We start from the raw sequence: 20,094 nt of genomic DNA, 5'->3' as shown, positions 1-20,094 counted from the left end.
GAATGGCTTACATTCTTCTATTTGTTTATATTTGAGAAAGGATTGTGAATAATGGGTTGAACTTGACACGCTCTCAAAATGCTCCCCAAGTGAATCTGCCTGGTCTTGCAGGGTATCGCCTTGTGTGTTTACCAAAGGGAGTGAATATGTTTGTCGCCCTCTTATCCTATTAACCCTGTTCCAGACTTTGGCCTCATCTGTATACGAGTTGATGCCCGATAAAAACTTCTGCCAACTTTCTCTTCTGGCATGTCGGCGTGTTCTCCTGCCTCCAGACTTTACTTTCTTGAAGTTAACAAGATTCTCTGCAGTGGGAGAAGCGTATAACGACCCCCACGCTTTGTTCTGTTTCCTACAAGCGATCCTACATTCGTGGTTCCACCACGGTACACGTCGTTTGCATGCCAAACCACTTACTTCGGATATGCATTTAGATGCGGCATCTATTATGAATGCTGTAAAATACTCCACAGCAGCATCAATTCCTAAAGAAGACATGTCAGCCCATGAGATACTAGTGAGAGTTCGAAATTTCTCCCAATCGGCTGTATCGATCTTCCACCTAGGAGCCTGTGGAGGATATTCATTTTCTTTAGATGTTCTGAGCAGTATGGGGAAGTGGTCGCTCCCGTAAGGATTGTTCGTGACTTCCCATTCAAGTTCAGGCAGTATAGAAGGGGAAACTATGCTAAGGTCGATTGAAGAAAAGGTTCTGTTTGCAAGAGAGTAATATGTGGGTTCCTTCTTATTCAGCAGGTACGCACCAGAAGAAAAAAGGAACTGTTCAACAAGACGACCTCACGCATCTATACGAGGGTAGCCCCACAGGTAGCTGTGTGCATAGAAATCGCAAAGAACAACATAAGGTTCTGGCAATTCATCTATAAAGGATTGAAATTCATGTTTGTTTAATTGGTAATGTGGGGATATGTAAAGCGAGCAAATAAAGATAAGTTTGTTTAGGAGAACAACTCGAACCGCCACTGCTTCAAGGGGCGTTCGTAGCTGTAAACGTTGACACGCTGTGCTTTTATGCAACTCCGCCCGATGATGCGATAGCATCGTCGCGATCTTCGCGGAAAGTAACATACTGTCGGAGAAAGTGTGTTTGTGTTTCGATTTTAGGTGTGTTTCCTGTAAACACAGCACCTTTGGATTGTGTTCGTGGATAAGTTCTTTCCAAGAAGACCACTGACGTTCCATTGAATAACTTGTGTATCCATATTGGAAGTAAATTGGGGCTGTGTGTACAGAAGCAGAAGTAGTGATTACAGAGATTACAGAGATTAGATTACAAAGCTCTTTAGAGGCCCTATAACGGGGGTTTTGTCCTTTCTGGAGCGTTCGAGGGAGCCTCGCCGCTCCTTAGGCGCTTGGGGCGCCGTGAGGATAGATGTAGTGTCCATTGCCTCTTGTGAGGCGCCGGACACGTGCTCTTGAGAGCGAGAAGTTGTCCGAGAGAGCCCCACCTCGGAAGGCAAGACCCCTGCGCCCACCCGCCTGGAGGTCGATGGGGCTCCCTGTGGGATTTGGCTGCGCCGGCTGTTGCCAGCGCTGGAAGGGGCCAGGGAGGTTGAGGCAGCCTTGGCTGCGCCTACCTTCGGGGCCATTATCGGTCCTGCGGGATCATTGCGTGTAGCGCAGGTTGCCGCAGATAATTCTTGTGGGGCCGGCAACCCAAGGGTAGCCTGGCCTGTTTGCTGGTTAGATGGAGTAGGCTTACCTACTTCCACTCTGGGGACAGGAGCCAAAGGTACCTAATCGCTGCACGCGCGCTGGGCACTTGGCAATGGCCTCTGCGACGCTGCCCCCCGACGCGCCGCATCAGCATAAGGTGTGTTGTGGAAAGGTGAGCACCTGTTAGGGGTGATCACCAAAGAAATGTTTTCTTTGACTTTGATGGTTATTGTCCTTTTCTTTTTTCCAGTTCGGACAGGAGCGTGAGTAGGCTGGATGGTCACCACTGCAGTTCACAGTGAGGTGTGCCACTGCAGTTGTCGGAGGGGTGGCCCTGGACTCCACACTTCGCACAAGTTATTTGACTACGGCAGCTCAGCGAGCCATGGCCGAACCTCTGACATTGGAAACACCATCTAGGGTTGGGGATATATGGTCGGACAGTTAACCTGATATATCCTGTTTCGATGATTTCTGGCAGTACGCTGGATGCGTGTGTTAGGACAAGATGCTTGGTGGGGATTTCCTTGTTGTCTCGTCTAAGTATAATACGTTTTACATTGGTGACATTTTGTTCTTTCCACCCTTCAAGGAGTTCAGTTTCTGTCATATATTGGAGGTCTGCCTCTGACACGACTCCGCGTGAGCTATTCATTGATCTGTGTGGTGTAACAGAGACTGGTATATTGCCAAATGTCACAAAACTGCCTAGTTTCTCATACTGATTTTTCTGAGAGATCTCAAGAAGAAGGCCTCCACTAGCCATATTGATCAATTTATAACCTGTCCCTAAGGCTTCGGTCAAAGATTTTGCTACTGTGAATGGTGAAATGAATCTGGCTTGTTTTTCAGAGTTCTCACTGTGTACTACGTGGTATTTCGGGTAGGTCTCTTTTGTGCGTGTGAAACATGATCTTAAGTCTTCGGCGCGTCCCCTCTTCTGAGGGTGACGATCAAGTAGGCGGGGAAATGCGGGTGTTCCCATAGTATTTTGGTTTGTTTTCGGCAGCAATGGCGGCCACCCACCACGGAGCCCAACTCGGGGACGCTGCAGAACTTAACGCGTAAGGCTGCAGGTGCCAACCGCACATTGTCACTAAAACTTAATATATTATACCCAAGGAAGAGCACATACACAAGGTTAACCCTAGCCGCCCTAGGAAAATTAGGAAGTGGCGGAAGAGATGATAGGACAGTAAAAGAAAGAAGATAGGAAAGAAAAAGATTGAAGAGGGGAACAGGAAAAGGCGACTGTCCATTTCCCCCAGGTGGGTCAGCCTGGAGGTGCCATCTACGTGAAGCAGAGACCGAAGAGGCGTGTTGCCTCCACCGGGGGGCCTTAACAGTCCGAACACCCGGCATCGGCTCAACCCCCAGGATCCCCGTTTCCCCGGACATGGCTAAGCCGCGCACGGCTGCACGCGGGAGGGTCCGACCCTCGTGTGCTCGGGTACGTGGTGTCGCAACACACCAAACGCCTGCTCACGCAGACGCCCCTGCGGGGAGGCTGATGTTATCGTTGAGGCACTGTAAACCACGGTCACTAAGAAGTATGAGGGAAAAGGATTATGATTGGCCGACGACTATTCACAGAGCGTGAACGATCTGGAAAGGCACTCATTACAGTATGCAGGGAAACTGGTTGGCTCTCTGTGCTTGTAATCGCGTCATGCGGCATTCTTCTTCTTAATACACCGCATGGTCTTGTCACTATACGTCAATATATTCATGACTTAACATGTTTGTGCCCGGTTCTGTTCATTCACAATGCTGCCCAGGCGCATTCGCTGTTTTTGCCACAATCCTGTTTGCGGTCACCTTCACGTTTCATGGCGGTTGTCGCTTTGACTCTGCGCATTTTTTGTCGTTGTGCCATATTGTTCGCGCAGCCTTTTCTCTCGCGTGCTATTTTGAAGCGACCTCCCCTTAGCACTCATCCATCCTGAGCGTCATCATTTTCACGTGTCTCTCTTGCAACGCTTCATTGAAACTTGGCGATTGTTTGCTTTGTGAAACGGACGAAGGCGACGCGTACAAACAAAGTAGACGCTTACTCCGCTAAAACAGAGACAGTGAGAAAAGCGATGTGTTCCTTTTCGCGTCGTCCGTGCAGTTTCCTCGCCTCCCTACGATGGCTGTTAAGCCTTAGAGGCACGACCTAGTAGAGGCTATTGCCAGCAACGAACTGTTGCCAGCAAGGAATTAGCCTACTTTATGCAAACCATGGAGTCATGACCCGAACCCGTCAGTTTAGGTCTGGTAAAGCGAAGAGTCGCTGAAAATCTGCCAGCTCCAGCTTGCCTATAGGTCTGAAAAGACATTTCTGAACTAGCCACGCAAACGGCTTTCGCTAATCACGGCACGCCGTCGCTAGTTGAAAGACAAATGAGAATGTGTATTCTTCATTTAAAGTGTCTGACTGCAATCATTCGGACTGCAGTGTTTTTATTGCTCGAATCATTCATATTAGTTGAACGCAAAGAATTCAATACTGTTAGGTGCTATGTGGCATATGCGCTGCCAACCAGGTGTTGGGTACAACCTTCTTGCCCTAATGCCGCAGAATATTACTTGTAATATACTGAGACTACTTGTTTACGTATAGGTTAGTTCTTTCGAATCCCTTTGGGGCCATTGACGGGGCAGCGAGCAAGCGCGCAATCAGGCGGCGTTTTTCTTATTACGTGCGGTACGAGTGAAACACGGGAGAAAATAAGTACGCAGGACATGGCGTACTGAAAACAACTGAATGGGATGTTTTAGGACACAATAACAGCTTTTCCATCGGAAGGTGAGCCTTTTATTTAAAAATAAAAAAATAATGGGTATGCTTCTATAATTTCACGTGTAATTAGCACATCTAAATTATCCTGTTGGCGGAAGAGGACTGATGAGACCTAACAGCGGGGGTCTCATAATCATTATGGTATCAGTTTCTTTTTAACAGATTGTGATAACTTAGCCTGCGACACCCTGTATTATTTCCCACACTTTAAGTACCGGTCGCGATGCCCAAACAAAAGACGCAAAGGTTATGCGGACATTGAGCTTGCGTTACAAACAAACAATTCGGCAAGTACAGATACGCACTCTTTAACGGTCACAGCGGCAATCGTAACTTGACATATTCTAAAGCGTTCGAGCAGATGAACGCATCGTTTGCTTGCGCTCTGAATGTTCCGCGCAAGCAACGCACACATCGCTGTAGCCGCTACACTTGCACGTTTCTCAAGAACTTCTTTTGTTGCTTGATCCTACGCTAGGAGGCGACATGTCCCTGCACTTGCACTTAAGCGACTGACATGCCTTCATTTCCTTGCAAAGAAGAGTGACAGAATAAAAACAAATTAGCATGCACTTAGCATGCTCTAATTTGTGATGATCTGCAGACAGAGAACGTGTAGTATTATGACATATTTGCCTACAGTGCGAGCCACAGAAGTGACGATGAAGATGATGATGATGTCGGACCTCTGTCATGGTTCGCACCCGCTAAGGTGTATAGGCCATGAATTGGGCGACAGGACGACATGACACGGGTCGGCACGTTGTCGACCTTCCTATGTGCCCAGTATACGTATTCTTCATGCTGTAGGTAAAAAATGCTATTGTACCGACTCGCCCAACTATAGCTACGCATCTTTCGTATATAATGGCAGACACGTGGAAGGACAGACGAACAGCTCCTGCACGCATTCTACCCAAGCTGGCTTGATGCGATTTATTTGGTTGGACTCTAGTTGGATGTTGAGTTCTTTTGAACATGGCACATACCCCACCACGGTAATTGGCCACGCAAGTGAGAAATTAAGTGAGGTAGGTAAATGAGAAATCAAGTTACATAAACTAAAATGAATGTAATAAAAGAAGCAACATAATAAACCTCTTTAATGAGTAATGGCCCCTACAACGTTTTTCTCGACACCAGACAAGTGTCTCTGCTTTTTTTTTTTACTATCGCCTACGTGATGTACTGTTTGGGGTGATGTCGTCACTTGGCTTACTTACGGTATAATTCGGTGTTGTACCTTATACTTAAAGTATAATTACGGTCAAGCTTACGCCGAACCAAGAAGAGCGTCTTTGTGGTTGCTGACATTTCGCGGTCAATGCACCTGCCGCCGCAAGCACGTGCGATCAGTGCGTGAGGTGAGTTAGAAGGTATGAAGAAAATGAGGAAGATGAAGCATATGATTGCGTTGAGCATGTGATATTGTTCAATCAGCTTCGGAACATTAACTTTCCAAAATACCTTTAAGCATGGATTGCAGAATATTTAAGGAACAGAGAATTTTATTGATTCTGAAGCGGCATTTTTTCGGCTACGTACGCGCAGACAAGAGTTGTTCCACAAGGGGCAGTACTTTCTCCAGCCTTATTTAATATTCTAATGGGCTCCATCTCAAGTCATGATGATGTACATACTTACGTGTATATTGATGACATTACCGTTTTTCTCGTTGGCAAATGACTTCTAAAATCTTTATAACCTATTACAGACATACTTGTCTGTTATAGAAAGATGGCTTGATGCGATGCATTTCTGTCCCAACGTTAACAAATGCTCGGTGCTCGCATTTCCATCAAAAGACCCCATGTATATTTCTCTCTCGTCATCTCGATACCATCCCACAAGTAGATACTGTCAAGTGTCTTGGCGTGATATATGACTTTTCTCTGTCTTGGGAGGCGCACATTGACTATATTGCAGCAAATGGTGTTCTTGCGGCTGGTTTTGTACGCAGGCTGAGCAATAGTCGATCACTAATGCAAATAAGAATGTTGTTATCAATATACCGCATGTATATTCGCCCGGTATTAGAATTTGGGTGCGTGTTGTACTCTGGAGCACCTGCATATGAACTTCGCCCCCTTGTTCTTCTGGAGAAGCAGGCCTTGCGACAAACCTTTGCGACAATATTTAGGACCACATAAATTCGTAGCGAATGAAATTTTACATCTGAAAGCTATAGGATCCCTTCTCTTGTACTGCGGTTTCGATTATTAGCTGTACAATCATTTTTAATGCTATATGAATCCCCTATAAGGCGTTCACAAAGAGTTTTGATCTCCTAGCCGGATTTGTCTTTTGGCTTGTACTGGCCGCGATTCCACACACCTCAAGTTATTTTTATGTAAGCTCTCCTAGATCAGTTAAACGTCCAAATTCGTGAGGTGCCTCCTGTTTGTTGCAACACCAATTCCATTAAAGTCCAATTCGATTATATTTTCCGCAAGAATTCAAAAGCACTATCTTACCGCATGCGAAGCTCTATTTTAAAAGATTACTTTCTGCACACACTGATCAAGACAGTTATTGCCACTGACGCTTCCGAAAATGAAGAAAAGTGTGGAATCGAAATATTTGCTCATATCCTCGATTGGTCGCTTTCTCTTCGCCTCCCAGACTTCGCACCGATTCTTCTAGCAGAATTTTTACCTGTAATTTTAGCCCTTCGTAAGCTAAATACATCAACATGTTCTAAAGTCGTCGTGACGGACTCTGTCTCTGTCTCTGTGCTCCTCCCCCACTTCTTCTGATGGCTCCCAGGTTTTGCGAGCTTTCAAATCTTTAGTGCCCCGTCATTTCGCTTTGATTAGATTGGTTTGGGTACCAGGACATGAGGACCTAATTCTAGATGAAATGGCAGAATTGTTGGAGAAAGCGTCCCTGAATAACCTAGCAAGTGAAATCCTGCCGGCATCAGCTTTCATCATAGGGGCTAGATTTCGGAGGCAAATGACGCTGCGTGAATTTCACTCCCCTTCTTTAACAAACTCTACAGATTTTAGGCACTTGTCACATTATTGGGATAGTAAACTCTACCAAACACGAGCACTTGAAGTCTCAATCACTAGACTACGCTGCTGAATTCCATGTTTAAATTTTTACCTACACAGAGCTGGTCTGGCTCCCTCACCTAACTGGCCCTCTTGCGGGGAACATGAAACAATCGATCATTTTCTCGTTGATTGTCAAAGATATTCTGAAGTGCGAAAAAGAACATTAGAAGTGCCGTTCCGCCTTCTTAGACTGAAATGTGCAAAACTTACTTTCTTTGGGGGCCTCTACCCTTGAGCTCAGCGACAGGAAGGTTGGCGATGCCACCCTAGATTTTATTACAGGGTCAGAAACATTTCGACTATAAGATCAAAATTTGAGGTTTTATTTATTTTTACAAAATCAGCTATATTAGCTGTATTTTTGTTTTCATTTATTCCGACATTCTATTAAAATCATAAGCTATAATCTATCCATACCTATTCATCAATGGTATTTGCTGTAATTTTCTAATTACTCTTTCTCATTGTTACATGCAACTACCCTAGTCCTACCCGCCGTGGTTGCTGAGTGGCTATGGTGTTAGGCTGCTGAGCACGAGGTCACGGGATCGAATCCCGGCCACGGCGGCCGCATTTCGATGGGGGCGAAAACACCCATGTACTTAGATTTAGGTGCACGTTAAAGATCCCCAGGTGGTCGAAATTTCCGGAGTTCTCCACTACGGCGTGCCTCATAATCAGAAAGTAGTTTTGGCACGTAAAACCCCATCATTTAATTTTTTACCCTAGTCCTTGAAATACGGCGTTACATGCCGTAGGGAAGGACTTAAATAATTGTTGTGTCATAGTCAAGTGTCTTGTAAAGTGCGCTGCAGACATTTGCGCCCCCGCACAATGGATGATGATGATGTTGATCATTGGCATTCTCTTTGAAACGGGGCGGGGACAGTCACTTTGCTTGCTTGATTTAATCAAATTTTAGTACAAGCATGGCTATATAGTCTTCTGCCTACCTGGTCTCCATCTGAACTATCGTATTTAAACCATATTTCACCATATTGTAGCATTACTTGTGCTTGCAAAGGCTATGTTTCTGTGAATCTCTTCTCTGCTTTTCTTTGCGCCAATACTCTAATCGTCTCTTATCTCGACAGCTGACCAGCTAATCCTTCCATCTGCAGCCAGCCGAGGCCCCAAATAGCAAGGCGTTATCATACAGATCTTCCCTCCTCCATTCTTCCCGTTTTTTGGAAATATCCATGGTCTTTTTTGTTTCATTCCTTTGAATCCCACCGTCTCTATTTCTATCACTTTTGTTTTACTCCTGGTTGTCTAGGGGACTGTTATATAGTGGCGCCACCCTTGAGACAAAATGCGATGTCGCAGCTTCACCATCACCTTTGAGATGAACGACCATGCACTGAAAGCCATAGTTGCGCTTAAAATCTCGGAGGCATTGTTTGTAAGACAGAATACTTGTGCCTTCGATTGCAGGTTGCGCCGTCAGACGTAGCGAGTGCAGTTTCAGGTCACATGGCTGCAACAGTTTCTTCTATAACTAGCCAAGTACTCTTGCGTCAAAGCTGCCTTGTGCACTGGCTATGCAATTCTCGATTGGTAAAAACGTTCAGAATTCCCTTTTCTTCCTTTCTTTTCTTTTTTTGTGGAGCCCGATTTAGTGCTGGAAAATTTAACCATGCTGTAAAGTAAATTCATGCACATCGAGAATGGATTTTTGTCCTAAGTATTTGACCACGGAGAAGCCATGTATGTTTAATTTCACCTGGTATGTTAGAATACATGAGTAAGGTTTTAAGCTTTTGAGGTAGTCGTCCTAAAATGAATATACCGAAATAGTGCACTAATAGTAGATCTGAGGTAACGAGTACGATTCGGAGTGTACAAATAGTGGCCGTGCTTTTGGCCTCGTAATGACAAAAATGTTCTCTCTCTCTTTCTTTTTTTTTTTTTGTACCGTAGAGAAAGAGCTGCTGGTCTTTTGTCGGCAACTCAAACTCTGTCTCTCTCTATAAGGAAAAGACCAGTAACTGTTGCTTGTGTTCCTTTGTTCCTTTACGAGAGTAATGTCTATCTTGATCACGAGTGATGCGTTCGGTCTATCTCCCTTTCTCCTTCCGCAGGCACATGTTTGACGTCAATGTGTCAGTGCACAAATAGTCGTTTCCCGCGTTTGTTTTAAAGCGAAGCTTTCTTCTCATGACTCCTGCACCTTAGTATCCGTTTCTTCTAGACTGTGCAAGTACACAGTGACGTCTTCGAATGACAGAAAGCTGAGCTAGCTGGTAAGGATTGATAATGGAAAAAAGGGTAAGGCGTTCAGACAGGGACCCAAGAGAAGAGAAGTGGACAACACGAACGCGTGTTGTCCACTTCTCTTGTGTCCGTGTCTGCACGCCTTACACCTTTTTTGCACACTGACGTCATATAGTCTTGTATCAGCTTATTTAATGCCTTATTCGGACCACACATACTGCACCCTTTCCGCATCCCTAACTCCCATAAATATCTAAATAATCCCCGATCGACTGTGACGTCGGACTAACTATTGTGCGCTGCATGTGTTCTTAATACACTCATGGCGATTTATGACGCATGCGAATTTAAACGCACGGAAATCGTCAGCAGGGAAGCCCATCGGCAGCGAAAGTAATTGCGTTTCAAAAGTGCTCGCAGGCCCAGCCACAAGAGAGAAATTCCCGACAGTGTTTCGGCGTCGGCGCCAGCCGGTGTGACGTGGCGTCGACCGACGTAAGCCGGATTTCATGCTTTGTTAGCCACTTCGGGCGTCGGCGCTGTTATCTGGCATGGAGGGACTTCGGCGTCGAGCGAGCGCTATGGACTCGCTCCCGGCGTCGCTCCCGGCGTCGCTCCCAGCGTCGAATTGTTCTTGACGACGCCTGCCAACGGCACCTGACGCCGGCTGACGCCGGCAGAACGTCAGGAATTTGTTCCTTCTGGTTGGGGCTTAGATGACGCGATACCTACGTCGACATTCGACACATGCCATATGTCGTGTTTCAGTGCATCGCTCTCCAACACGAAGGAAGCTTCGCTTACGTAGACATCAGGGATGTGTTCTGCGTAATTATTCATGTTTCGTTTGTCTCACACGTGCTGCATTTTTATCCATCGTTTGCCCCATGCTTTCTTTTTTCTTCGTAACAAACATTCAGGTGTGTTTAGTTTTCGTTCCGGGGGATAACGTTCACTTTTTCACGTAGTGATGTGTCTGCGGGCAGTTCATGCTAGTACCAAGGGGAGATGCAGAGTGTAATTAAGGGAGGTGGGCGGCTCATCGTAATCGGGGTTGGGCTGGTAGTGCTGATTACTGCACGTTAAATTTTGGCATTGCGCGAATTCTTTGCGCAATATACAATCATATACCAAGACGAAGTGATATGACCGAGCAGAAGCTAAGTGCCGGCGTGTGCCGCATGTGTGGTGTGGAATCGAGCCTATTGTGCGCCCTCCCTCCGCCCCTTTAGAGACAGACGAAAACCGACGCATTGAGCATGGTATGCACGATGGTTCTGTACCTAATGGTGCCTGTTACCAGCGTTTGAGTAGAGCACGGCAGTGAGCGCTTGTGACATTAAAATCTGTATGGTATGGTATGGAGAACTTTATTGGGTCCTGAAGGTCAACCGTACGTTGATGCGGGCCGCTCCCACGTTGGAACTGTCAGGCCGACCCCTTCAGCCACATCACGGGCCTTCTGGACTGCCCGTAATTGGTGCTTCATTACGTTAATTAAGCTTCCTATCGTACTTGGCGCGATATGACCGAGTAGGCATCCCCACACACCACGAGCACAGTCGAAGCGAACGACTGGGCACGAATACAAAATCCGCCATCCATGGTTAACTATTCGAATGAGCATTATAGGCTTGTAACTCTGTCAGTATTTACAACGCTAATTTGAATTTAGCTGTGCTAGCCGCAACGTATTCAACCCATACGCTACCCTTTGACAAGGACGTACCGTGACAATGTTTTTGTAGCCCAGAATGTCATATGCCAGAGCAAAATGTTGCAATAGTCGTACGTTGTGGTTCGAGGGCCCACAATCGAGATTTAGGCATTGTAAACTTCAAAGTCTTATAGTTTCACTGGTTGGGTTATATAAATATTACGCCCTATCTTGTTGGCTCAAGCGAAGTTCGACAAACTCTATCGTAATGTTCTAGCTCATTCACGCGAATTCACCCGCTGCCTGTTGGAGCTACCGGCCGCTTGTTAGTATCAAAGGACAGGTGACGTCTCTTCTCGTTTGTTTCTTCATAATCATCGTCGTCGTCATCATAATCGTCATCAAAGCTATTTTGATCCTGTTGCAGGACGAAAGCCTCTACCTCTCGGAAACCACCTTGCGCCTGCAAATTTGTCTATCTCATCACTCCATGAATTCATCTGCCACCTCTTACTGTGGCTCCTTGACTTCTAACCTTACACGTCAATTTGTTTCCGAATATTTTATGTTAATTACAAAATGGAAAACACAAAAGAAAAGAAAAATGAAATTATGGAAAGTATGGAGAATTAAAAAGATATATAATTGTGAAATAAATGAAATGGTAGAAAGATAATTTGGTTCATAAATGTGATGACACGATAGAAAAAAATGCGGATAATAAACATTCACAAAGAAGATTAAAATAAAGAAAGACAAAAGGGCTAAGGAAAGTACGCCTGAAAGTAGCCTCTCCTCTAAGGCTGACTGCATGGCGTGATGTACGCATGCGGTAAGCTTATAACACTGGACAGATGATGCCAACCCATGCGCTGGGTCTTTTCGTGCACTTGTCACCCGAGCTTGCCCATCCCGACTACTCTGGTGAACGGTGTGGGAACTAGACTTCTGCGAAATCAGCTTCAATATGTGTTGAGTTGGCTATGTAGCACAGATTTATGTTGTAGGCTGTGCATAAAGTGTGATGAGAGAGAAAATAAGCGTCGATAAGAGATGACTCGAAAGATTCATGAAGAACCACTTATATCATCAGAAACTTAAGGCTCTCAATATTGACCTTGTTATTATGGCCTCGTTGTTAAACGAATTATTTCCTCCCTAGAGTAAGATCGGGGTAATGACGCTGAATCACAGACTTTACCAGTCGCTCTTAATGATTTATTTAAACTATTAGCGTCATTTGTCACGTACAAAAATACTCGGAAAAGGAGCAGTATTGTTCTTGCCATTGTCTTTGCGAATAATTAAGCGACAAAAATGGGAGAACCTCCAGCCATGCTCCTTAATCGGGCATATCGTTCTCTATTTTTGCATGGCTTGAATTGAACTGATTTGAATTATGGGATGTTACGTGCCAAAACCACGCTTTCATTATGAGGCACGCCATAGTATGGGACTCCGGATTAATTTTGACCACCAGCGAATCTTTCAACAACGCTGAGCTTTCTGATACACAGCATGGCTAAGAGATGGCAAGTCGGGAGAACAATAGAAGGGCAGCTGTACCTGAAAACAACTTTAAACGTTATAAATGCTGACAAGAGGTTGTAGGTATGACGGAACGGGGTAAATACGAATAAAGAGGGAAGAAGAGGGCTAGGCGTAACTTTTGCTCGTTTCCATTTGACAAAGGTAAAGGAACATTTGAAGGGGCGACGGAACCCTCATTATAATTTTAGTCCATCCATAATCGCCCACGACACGTCAAGGCTACCGGTATATAAGCGCAATGGGCAATTTAAGTTACAGAGTGAACTTTGGCCTGCATTCAAATAAAAAGAAACGCAAAGGAAGAGGCAATGAGGGGTCACAGGAAATGTCAAGATAAAAGTGTCATTTTTTTAAACAATAACTTAATGTGTACAGTCTCTTGTACGGTTGCATCAGGCTCTCGCACGGATGCTTTTTCCTCTTCGACTTGGGGCAGCAGCTTGGCGGCAAGCTGACACGTTATCTTGTTGTTGCGTGTGTCGAGCAGCGTGCGGGTCGGGAAGCTTGGCGAGCGCTTCACATGTGCCGGGTGTTGCCGAAGTTCTGGCCGCTCTGGGTGGCGCCCTTGTTGGAGCCGTACTGCAGGTTGATGATGCCTTCGCCGGCACGCAGCTGCTCCTGCGTCCATTCGCGCTTCTGCTCCTCGGCGGGCTTGGGTCCGAGGCAGGGTCCCCGGTACTCGGGGTGCATGTAGCACTGCGTAAGTGGAAAGCAACATGGCTCTCATGTGAGAACGAAGTCAGAAGGGAAGAAGACAAGGGAGAAAAAGGCCCTAAAGCCATTACTAGATTAACTTTCTGTGGACGCTTCTGCTGCCTGAGTGGCATTATTTCGCTTGCTTTGACGTATCCTACTTATCTTTTTTTATTCATCGCTATACTAAAATGCGACAATGCAACATCATTGCTCATAAGCTAACCGCGTGATTCCTCTTATTATTATCAACAATAAATCTCTCCCGGGGAAGTTCGACACATCCTCGCGTCTACTACTCGCAAGGCCGCTGCATCATCGCTGCTGCCGTGTTATAAATTTAGCATCGTACCAAAGAGTTAGGTGCCACATTCTTGTAGTGTTGTGAATGCTATGAAGCGTTCTGCGGTACAGGGCCGTGACGTCACTCGCAGGCGTTTCCGCCTGCCCAGACAATAAAATTGTTCGCAGTCGTCCCGGAGATGACAGGGTCTACGGTATACGTCATCGCGACTGCGTCACTGCCAGTGAAACTTGAGAAACTTCTAATTTTTTCCCGTGTGTACCCTGCAGACGGTCTCACGCGGCTGGATGCCGTGAGAAAGAATGAGTTGCATTTGTATTACAGTTCGCGTGTACTTACAGCGCGGCCAACGGCCATCAGGCACTGTGCAACCTGGGGGATGTTCCTCTTCTCCCACAGGTCAACGGTCTGGAAGACGTCGATTTCGGGCACGCCCCAGGCCTTGGCGGCGTTCTGGAAGTGGGTGATGTTCTCCATAAGCTTGAACTGTCCGCCGGAGGTGTTGATCTTGGGGATGCAACCGGGCATCAGCTTGTTCATCAGGCTGAGAAGAGAAACGTAGGAAAACAATGTGACACGGCACCCTGGCATGCAAGGATAATTCTGCTCAGGTAATGAAGTGTTAATCGAGGGATCGCTCATGGGGTATGGCAAATTTTTACCAATGACAAATTCTTATTCGCTCTGAAGCGCGAGAGACAGCGAAGAATGGCGCCCGGGATTTGGAAAAGAGCGAGTAACAATACGTTTAAACTACGTTTCACGGTCTCTGTTCTGTGCAGAAGGGTAATGTCTTGCTCAGGTTTGTATCACTGACAGCTGATAAACATGCAGTGTCCGCGGCGCTATTTGCCATTTCCTGTATTTGATGGGCGTGACATACTCATAGCTTTCGTTTAGAGGTTTTGTAAAATCTCAACGTCGTTTATAAAAACCTATACCTTTATAACTTCTCAACAAATAAATCGAAATTAGATCATTTTAATGAATGCATTTGAGAAGGAGAGTATGTTGTGCCAAAAGTGAAAAATAGATATCCGTATCAGATTTTTCTTGAGCCTTGCCGGGCGAAAAGTAGATAGAGGCTGACAAAAAAAAAGCTCAGGGTGAACTCACTTGCAGAGGACAACGCCGTCGCGGAGGATGTCTCCGAAGTCACCGTTGGGCAGGGGCTGACCAAGGATGGCGCTCATCCACTGCATGATGCTCTCCTCCAGAGCTGGGTCACGCTTGCCAGCGATCTGCGATGTCGTGGCACACGCTCGCACTTAGAATGATGTCTGCCACAAAATGTGTTACAAGAACAAAACTGTGTACGGAGCGGATTTGAAATGCTGATTGCAGATACAGTGGTGAGCTACTTTGAATTGATGGCCGGCCTTGACGTCCAAACACGTTTGCTATGCGACGTAAATGTACGCTTTTCGTAGCATTGGAAGGGCTAGTCAAGTACTTGTGTTACGCTGAAAACAGGTGATGGGTGTGAAGGAAGTCGTAGTCTATATTGAAGTTACTCATGTCTCAGTCCTACTTAAGATTAGCGCGAAATCTCTAGACTAATAAGGGAGCTGTGGCGAAAGAAATATGACTGAGCCTACGTATTGCGACCAAACGACATTCAGAGGCAAAGCTCATGACGAAGATGTTCCGTGTCGTTCCCTTTTTGCGTAATCTTTTTCCCCAAAACGTTATCTCCTTGTTTTTCGACATTTCATGGCGCTCCTTAAAGTTATCACAATGGGCCTCATATACTTGCTGTAGCATCGCATGGTGAGAGTGCTCGACTAGCCCGCTTTTGATTAAAAAGTATTTGGCACTGAAGTTTCTTGAGCAGACCTCGTGTGCGAGCCACTCCGTAGGAGAACTTAGCCACCCATTCGTCGCAGACAAGCCCTACATTATCTTGTTTAGTGGGGCCTCCGTCTAAGCTACAGCCGATAGATTCCGCATCTTTTGCCATGCTTTTGCTTTAGTGCCAGGAACTTCTGACAGGAAAGCAGTTAAGCGGTCTCGAGAGCTCGTGTCAACGTTGTCGTGTCAACGCCATGTTGTCAATCTGCAACATCGTGGCTGTCAGCGCGCGGTTCTTGGCAGTTTGTAAACGCAGCTTGTGTTGAAACATTTCGGAAAACGTATAGGCTGTGCAAAGTGGAGAGCCTTGCTAGTTCGTGGCATCGTCATTTTGCTCCAACTTGGTCAGTGGTGAAATGTCAGCAGGCGAGGATGCGCAGACGTGTTGCTATTTTTGGCGGTGGCGGCTGCGGCGCAAGGCGTCGCGTAGGCGGTCGCGCAGCACGCTGCCAATTTTGGTGACCGAGTAATGTAGTCGCTAAATTTAGACATTCAAAAAAGTAGCGGCATCGCTCTTTCTCGTTTCACACCGTCTAGAGAATTTCGGGCAGTCGGCCATTTTTCGTGACGATGTGTCTGGCAAGCCGGCGTCGGTCTTTGCAATCGCGGCGCAAAACTCACATCGCCAGCGAAGTTACTTCCAACTTCACCTGACCAAAGTCATTTTTCTTTTTCGCAAATGGCTGAAGGAAGCCGTAAGAAAAATATACCTGGTCGTTCGCTTCAGCTTGGATATGCTTATCGCGATGTCCGTGCAATAGCGCAATCCACCTGGGTACAGATGGCGCCAAAATCCACCTGTCATAAACTCCCCTTGACATTTGTTTGGGACAACGCACCAATCTTGAATGTTCCCGACTTTCTGCCCTTAGGATTGAAGGGTAAGCCGCAACTAAGTTCATACATATTTCGGCAGCCATCAAACTTGCAGTTCCTAGCTTTCGGGCACCACACGCTGAGACACACTATAAGCTGACAAGTCACAGTGCATACAGCGTCTGCCATTTTGAATATCATACGTTAGCCAGGACTAGCATTCTCCAAAAAATCGTTAGAAGTGAACCAATCTTCCTGCGTATGAGTATCCAGCCAGTTCTCTTTTTTTTTTCGGCAGTTTTCTTTTTACACTTCAGGAGCAGGCCACGCCCCGTCGCTGTACATTCGGTCTGACACAAGCGTCTTTTGACAGCTTCTCCGGCTGCATCGACATCATCGCCTTTCACCGAATTCACCACTGTTCGCGTTGTCGCAGACTAGATGCAGTCACTATAGTTGTTGCCGAAGAACGCTCGTAATCCGACAGGCCTTAGCATCTTCTTCGTGAGAGTCACCCACATCATAGTCCATCGCCACGGCAGAGTACACGTATACTCACCTTGTTCTGGACTTGGGCGCTGAGTCCGTAGGCGGGTCCGCGGTTAGCCATGGCTTGTGTGTTGTGTGTTGGTAGCGTGCGCTAAGCGAAAGGTTGTTCCTCGGTGCGTTCGGGGCGAGCACTGGACTCCGACTGGGCACAGTGTTGGGATGCGCTGCGGCCAAGGTGCCTGCGGGACCTCCTAAAAATACCCCGTCGTCACGGGCCGCTGTCAGCGCCCGGGGTCCGTGCGGAGCCACGCGATTGGTCGGAGATGATGTCACAAGCGCCCCCATAACGGGGCCGCGATGGAAATTAGCCAATGACGGCCCCTTTGGCTCAGGAGGGTTCGGCTTTCCGCGGAGCGCGCACTATGGCGAGCGATGCCACACTCTCTCTCTTTCCCGGTAAAACGGTGCAGCGCTGTGTTAAACTGGAGCTGGCGTCAGATATTTGAGGGATGCAGTTTGTCATTCTCTCGGAACGCGAGAACGCTTCCTAATTGGTTAGCACATTGACTGCAGCAAATTGGCTACTTTGATTGGACAGGGCACCAGCGCACGGACCGACCGGTCGCCAACCGTTATCACCTCCGACGACCAAGTTCATGAATCTGGCCCCTGACAGTTAGCTCATGCCAACTCCAGCGCCGCAAACGATGCACTGTTTTACTTAGAGCGAGGGTAGCTGGAGTTCAGTTGTGCGGTTCGAGAGAAGCCAGTCGAACGGTGAACGCATGCAGTGTATCGGAAAGAGAAGTGAGAGAGACGAAACAAAACAACATTAAAGCGGGACCCGTGGCCTCGTTTGTTGTGGGGATGACTGAGACCTGCGGCCTCGCTTTGACGTCACCTCTGCGCGTTCAACGAGTGAATCACTGCAGGCATTCCCTCCGAGTGATAAATTAGGTGCTAAGAACGTGTGGCAACGGCAATTGACTGACACTGGCTCCTCTCTAGTTATATTAGCACCTTAACTATGGTAATAAAAACGTCACTCAATACTACTCACAGTTGCAAATACGCATTTCTGGTGTCTTTCATTGAAAATTATGTAGACATAAGGGAATAAAGGTAAAGCGTATTTTAGGTGTCGTTAAAATGTACGCTAAAATTTAATTCCGCGTTTTGGCTAGTTTCCCCTGTTGAATAACGTTGAATTTTTCTGATTAGCGTGCTATGGTTAGGATTCAGGTTGTTGAAATTCGTCCTGGCACATTTAAAACATGTATTCGGGAACAAGGTTACACGTTTGTTTAGGAATGCCAGTGGGGTTAAATTAAATTCAAGCGTAGTTACTGCTCACTGTGATCTCAACAGCGAATTACCTCAGCTTATTCTCGACGTGGATTTTACTTCGTTAGGGCGCCATCTGACATTTTTATCGGTGTTCATCGGCACGAGCGTGACGAATTGATCCACTAATTTATATTGCTACAGTAACGTATGCTGCATATTCTATGAGTCTTATTCTTTCGACTAAAATTTGCTTCTAATAAAGTGTGATGTAAATTGCTACATCATGCTTTTCCTTTAGTAGTTATCTGTGGTTCTTGTTGCTGTAAGTCGCTTGCATGTAAAATGAATTCGTACCACATTCATACATGTACGTATACTTCTAACATTTCTAACATTTAAGTAAATGTGATCATCGTTCAATTTGGCTTTCTCAGTGGTTTTATACGCAGCAGTCAACGCTAATGTACCGCCATGCACTAAAACGGAAGTAGAATATATATGCTCCTAACGCCTTTCCACCAAATCGCACATGAGCACAACGTTTTCAAGTCCTATGGCAATGTTTTTTTGTAACTAAATCTAATTTATTGGGATTTACTTGGTCGTATTCAAACACGCTGAACTATCTCAGAAAAGGTCGGCAGAAAATAGTGCACACTCGATGCACTCTGGGAATCGATGTTGTGCGAAGCATTTTGCAGGTGCCTGGTTACCTAGCATTGTTTGGAGTTTCGCAAAGCGTTCCCACGTAAACGAACGTGTTTCTCTAAATTGAGTAGTTGTGTTTGTGTGGGTTGCGAGCGTACGTTGTGTGTGACGACAGCACCACGATGACGACCACGTTGAAGACTGCTGTATCACGGATATTAACGGCGTGATTGCTACAAAGGGCGTTCGACGCAAGTTTATGCACCCCGGTTGATGGATTCCACATAGGTACTAGTGATAAACACCGATTGTGATGCGATCTGCGACTAAGTGTTATACAATCGTACGCACGTACCTATGTCAATGTCAAGTGGTGTATGTTAAAACGACGATAACATTCGTACTGCAGCGAAGAAACGTCAAAACAAGGTTAACTCGGGCGACCATAAAATTGGTGCAACGTCGCGCAGTTTCTACGTAGCGTTAGCTGCTACGAGGAAAGTACTGGGGAAATTGGGCCGGCCCCGGAGATAGTGCAAACACAGCGCCTCAAAACGAGTTGTCACAAGGAAAAACGACGAGAAATGTTTCAAAAAGCTGGCTGGCTTTGGAACGAGCGATGTGTGCGTGAGTGAGTGAGTTCCTCGCTACGGCATGCCTCATAAACAAATAATGGTGTCGGCACGTAAAAGCCGAGAATTGATATTGACACCGGCAGCGCGTGGGATCTGCACAATTCTTTTATTTCTTTGCGTCCGTCCGTCCGTCCACGTCTGTATGTCTGTCTGTCTGCTTGTCTGCCTGTCTGTCAGTCTATTTGTGGATAAACTAAGCACGTGTAGCCTGATTACAAATCTGGCCGCTTGTTCCTTCGACTTCAAGATTAGATACAGCGACCATGATAGCGAAGCCAGCTACCGAATAATAGCGTTCAGACCAGGCGCCCTGAATAGCCTTAGCGTAGATCGTCCCGATTAACATCTGCCAAGCTGACGCGTGTGCTCTCTTTTTGCTTTTGTGCTGCAAGCCCTCTGACTGCACACATTCCACCAGCGCGACTTTC

At 46.4% G+C, this 20,094-nt stretch overlaps 1 protein-coding gene across 1 annotated transcript in view; it reads right to left on the bottom strand.

The window, feature by feature from the left end:
• Positions 1 to 17,344, bottom strand: part of LOC126521562 (uncharacterized) — a 40,426-nt gene extending 23,082 nt beyond the window's left edge. Inside the window, exons 1-4 of the mRNA XM_055066069.2 lie at positions 17,167 to 17,344; positions 15,057 to 15,181; positions 14,280 to 14,484; positions 13,464 to 13,639 (exon numbers count right to left, since the gene is read on the bottom strand). Coding sequence (XP_054922044.1) covers positions 13,464 to 13,639; positions 14,280 to 14,484; positions 15,057 to 15,181; positions 17,167 to 17,217 — 557 coding nt within the window. The 5' untranslated portion in view covers positions 17,218 to 17,344. The remainder of the gene's footprint in view (positions 1 to 13,463; positions 13,640 to 14,279; positions 14,485 to 15,056; positions 15,182 to 17,166) is intronic.
• Positions 17,345 to 20,094: the final 2,750 nt, after the last annotated feature.

The sequence above is a fragment of the Dermacentor andersoni genome, chromosome 6 (assembly GCF_023375885.2).
Source record: "Dermacentor andersoni chromosome 6, qqDerAnde1_hic_scaffold, whole genome shotgun sequence".
NCBI lineage: Eukaryota > Metazoa > Arthropoda > Arachnida > Ixodida > Ixodidae > Dermacentor > Dermacentor andersoni.
This window is presented reverse-complemented; position numbering and strand designations above follow the sequence as displayed.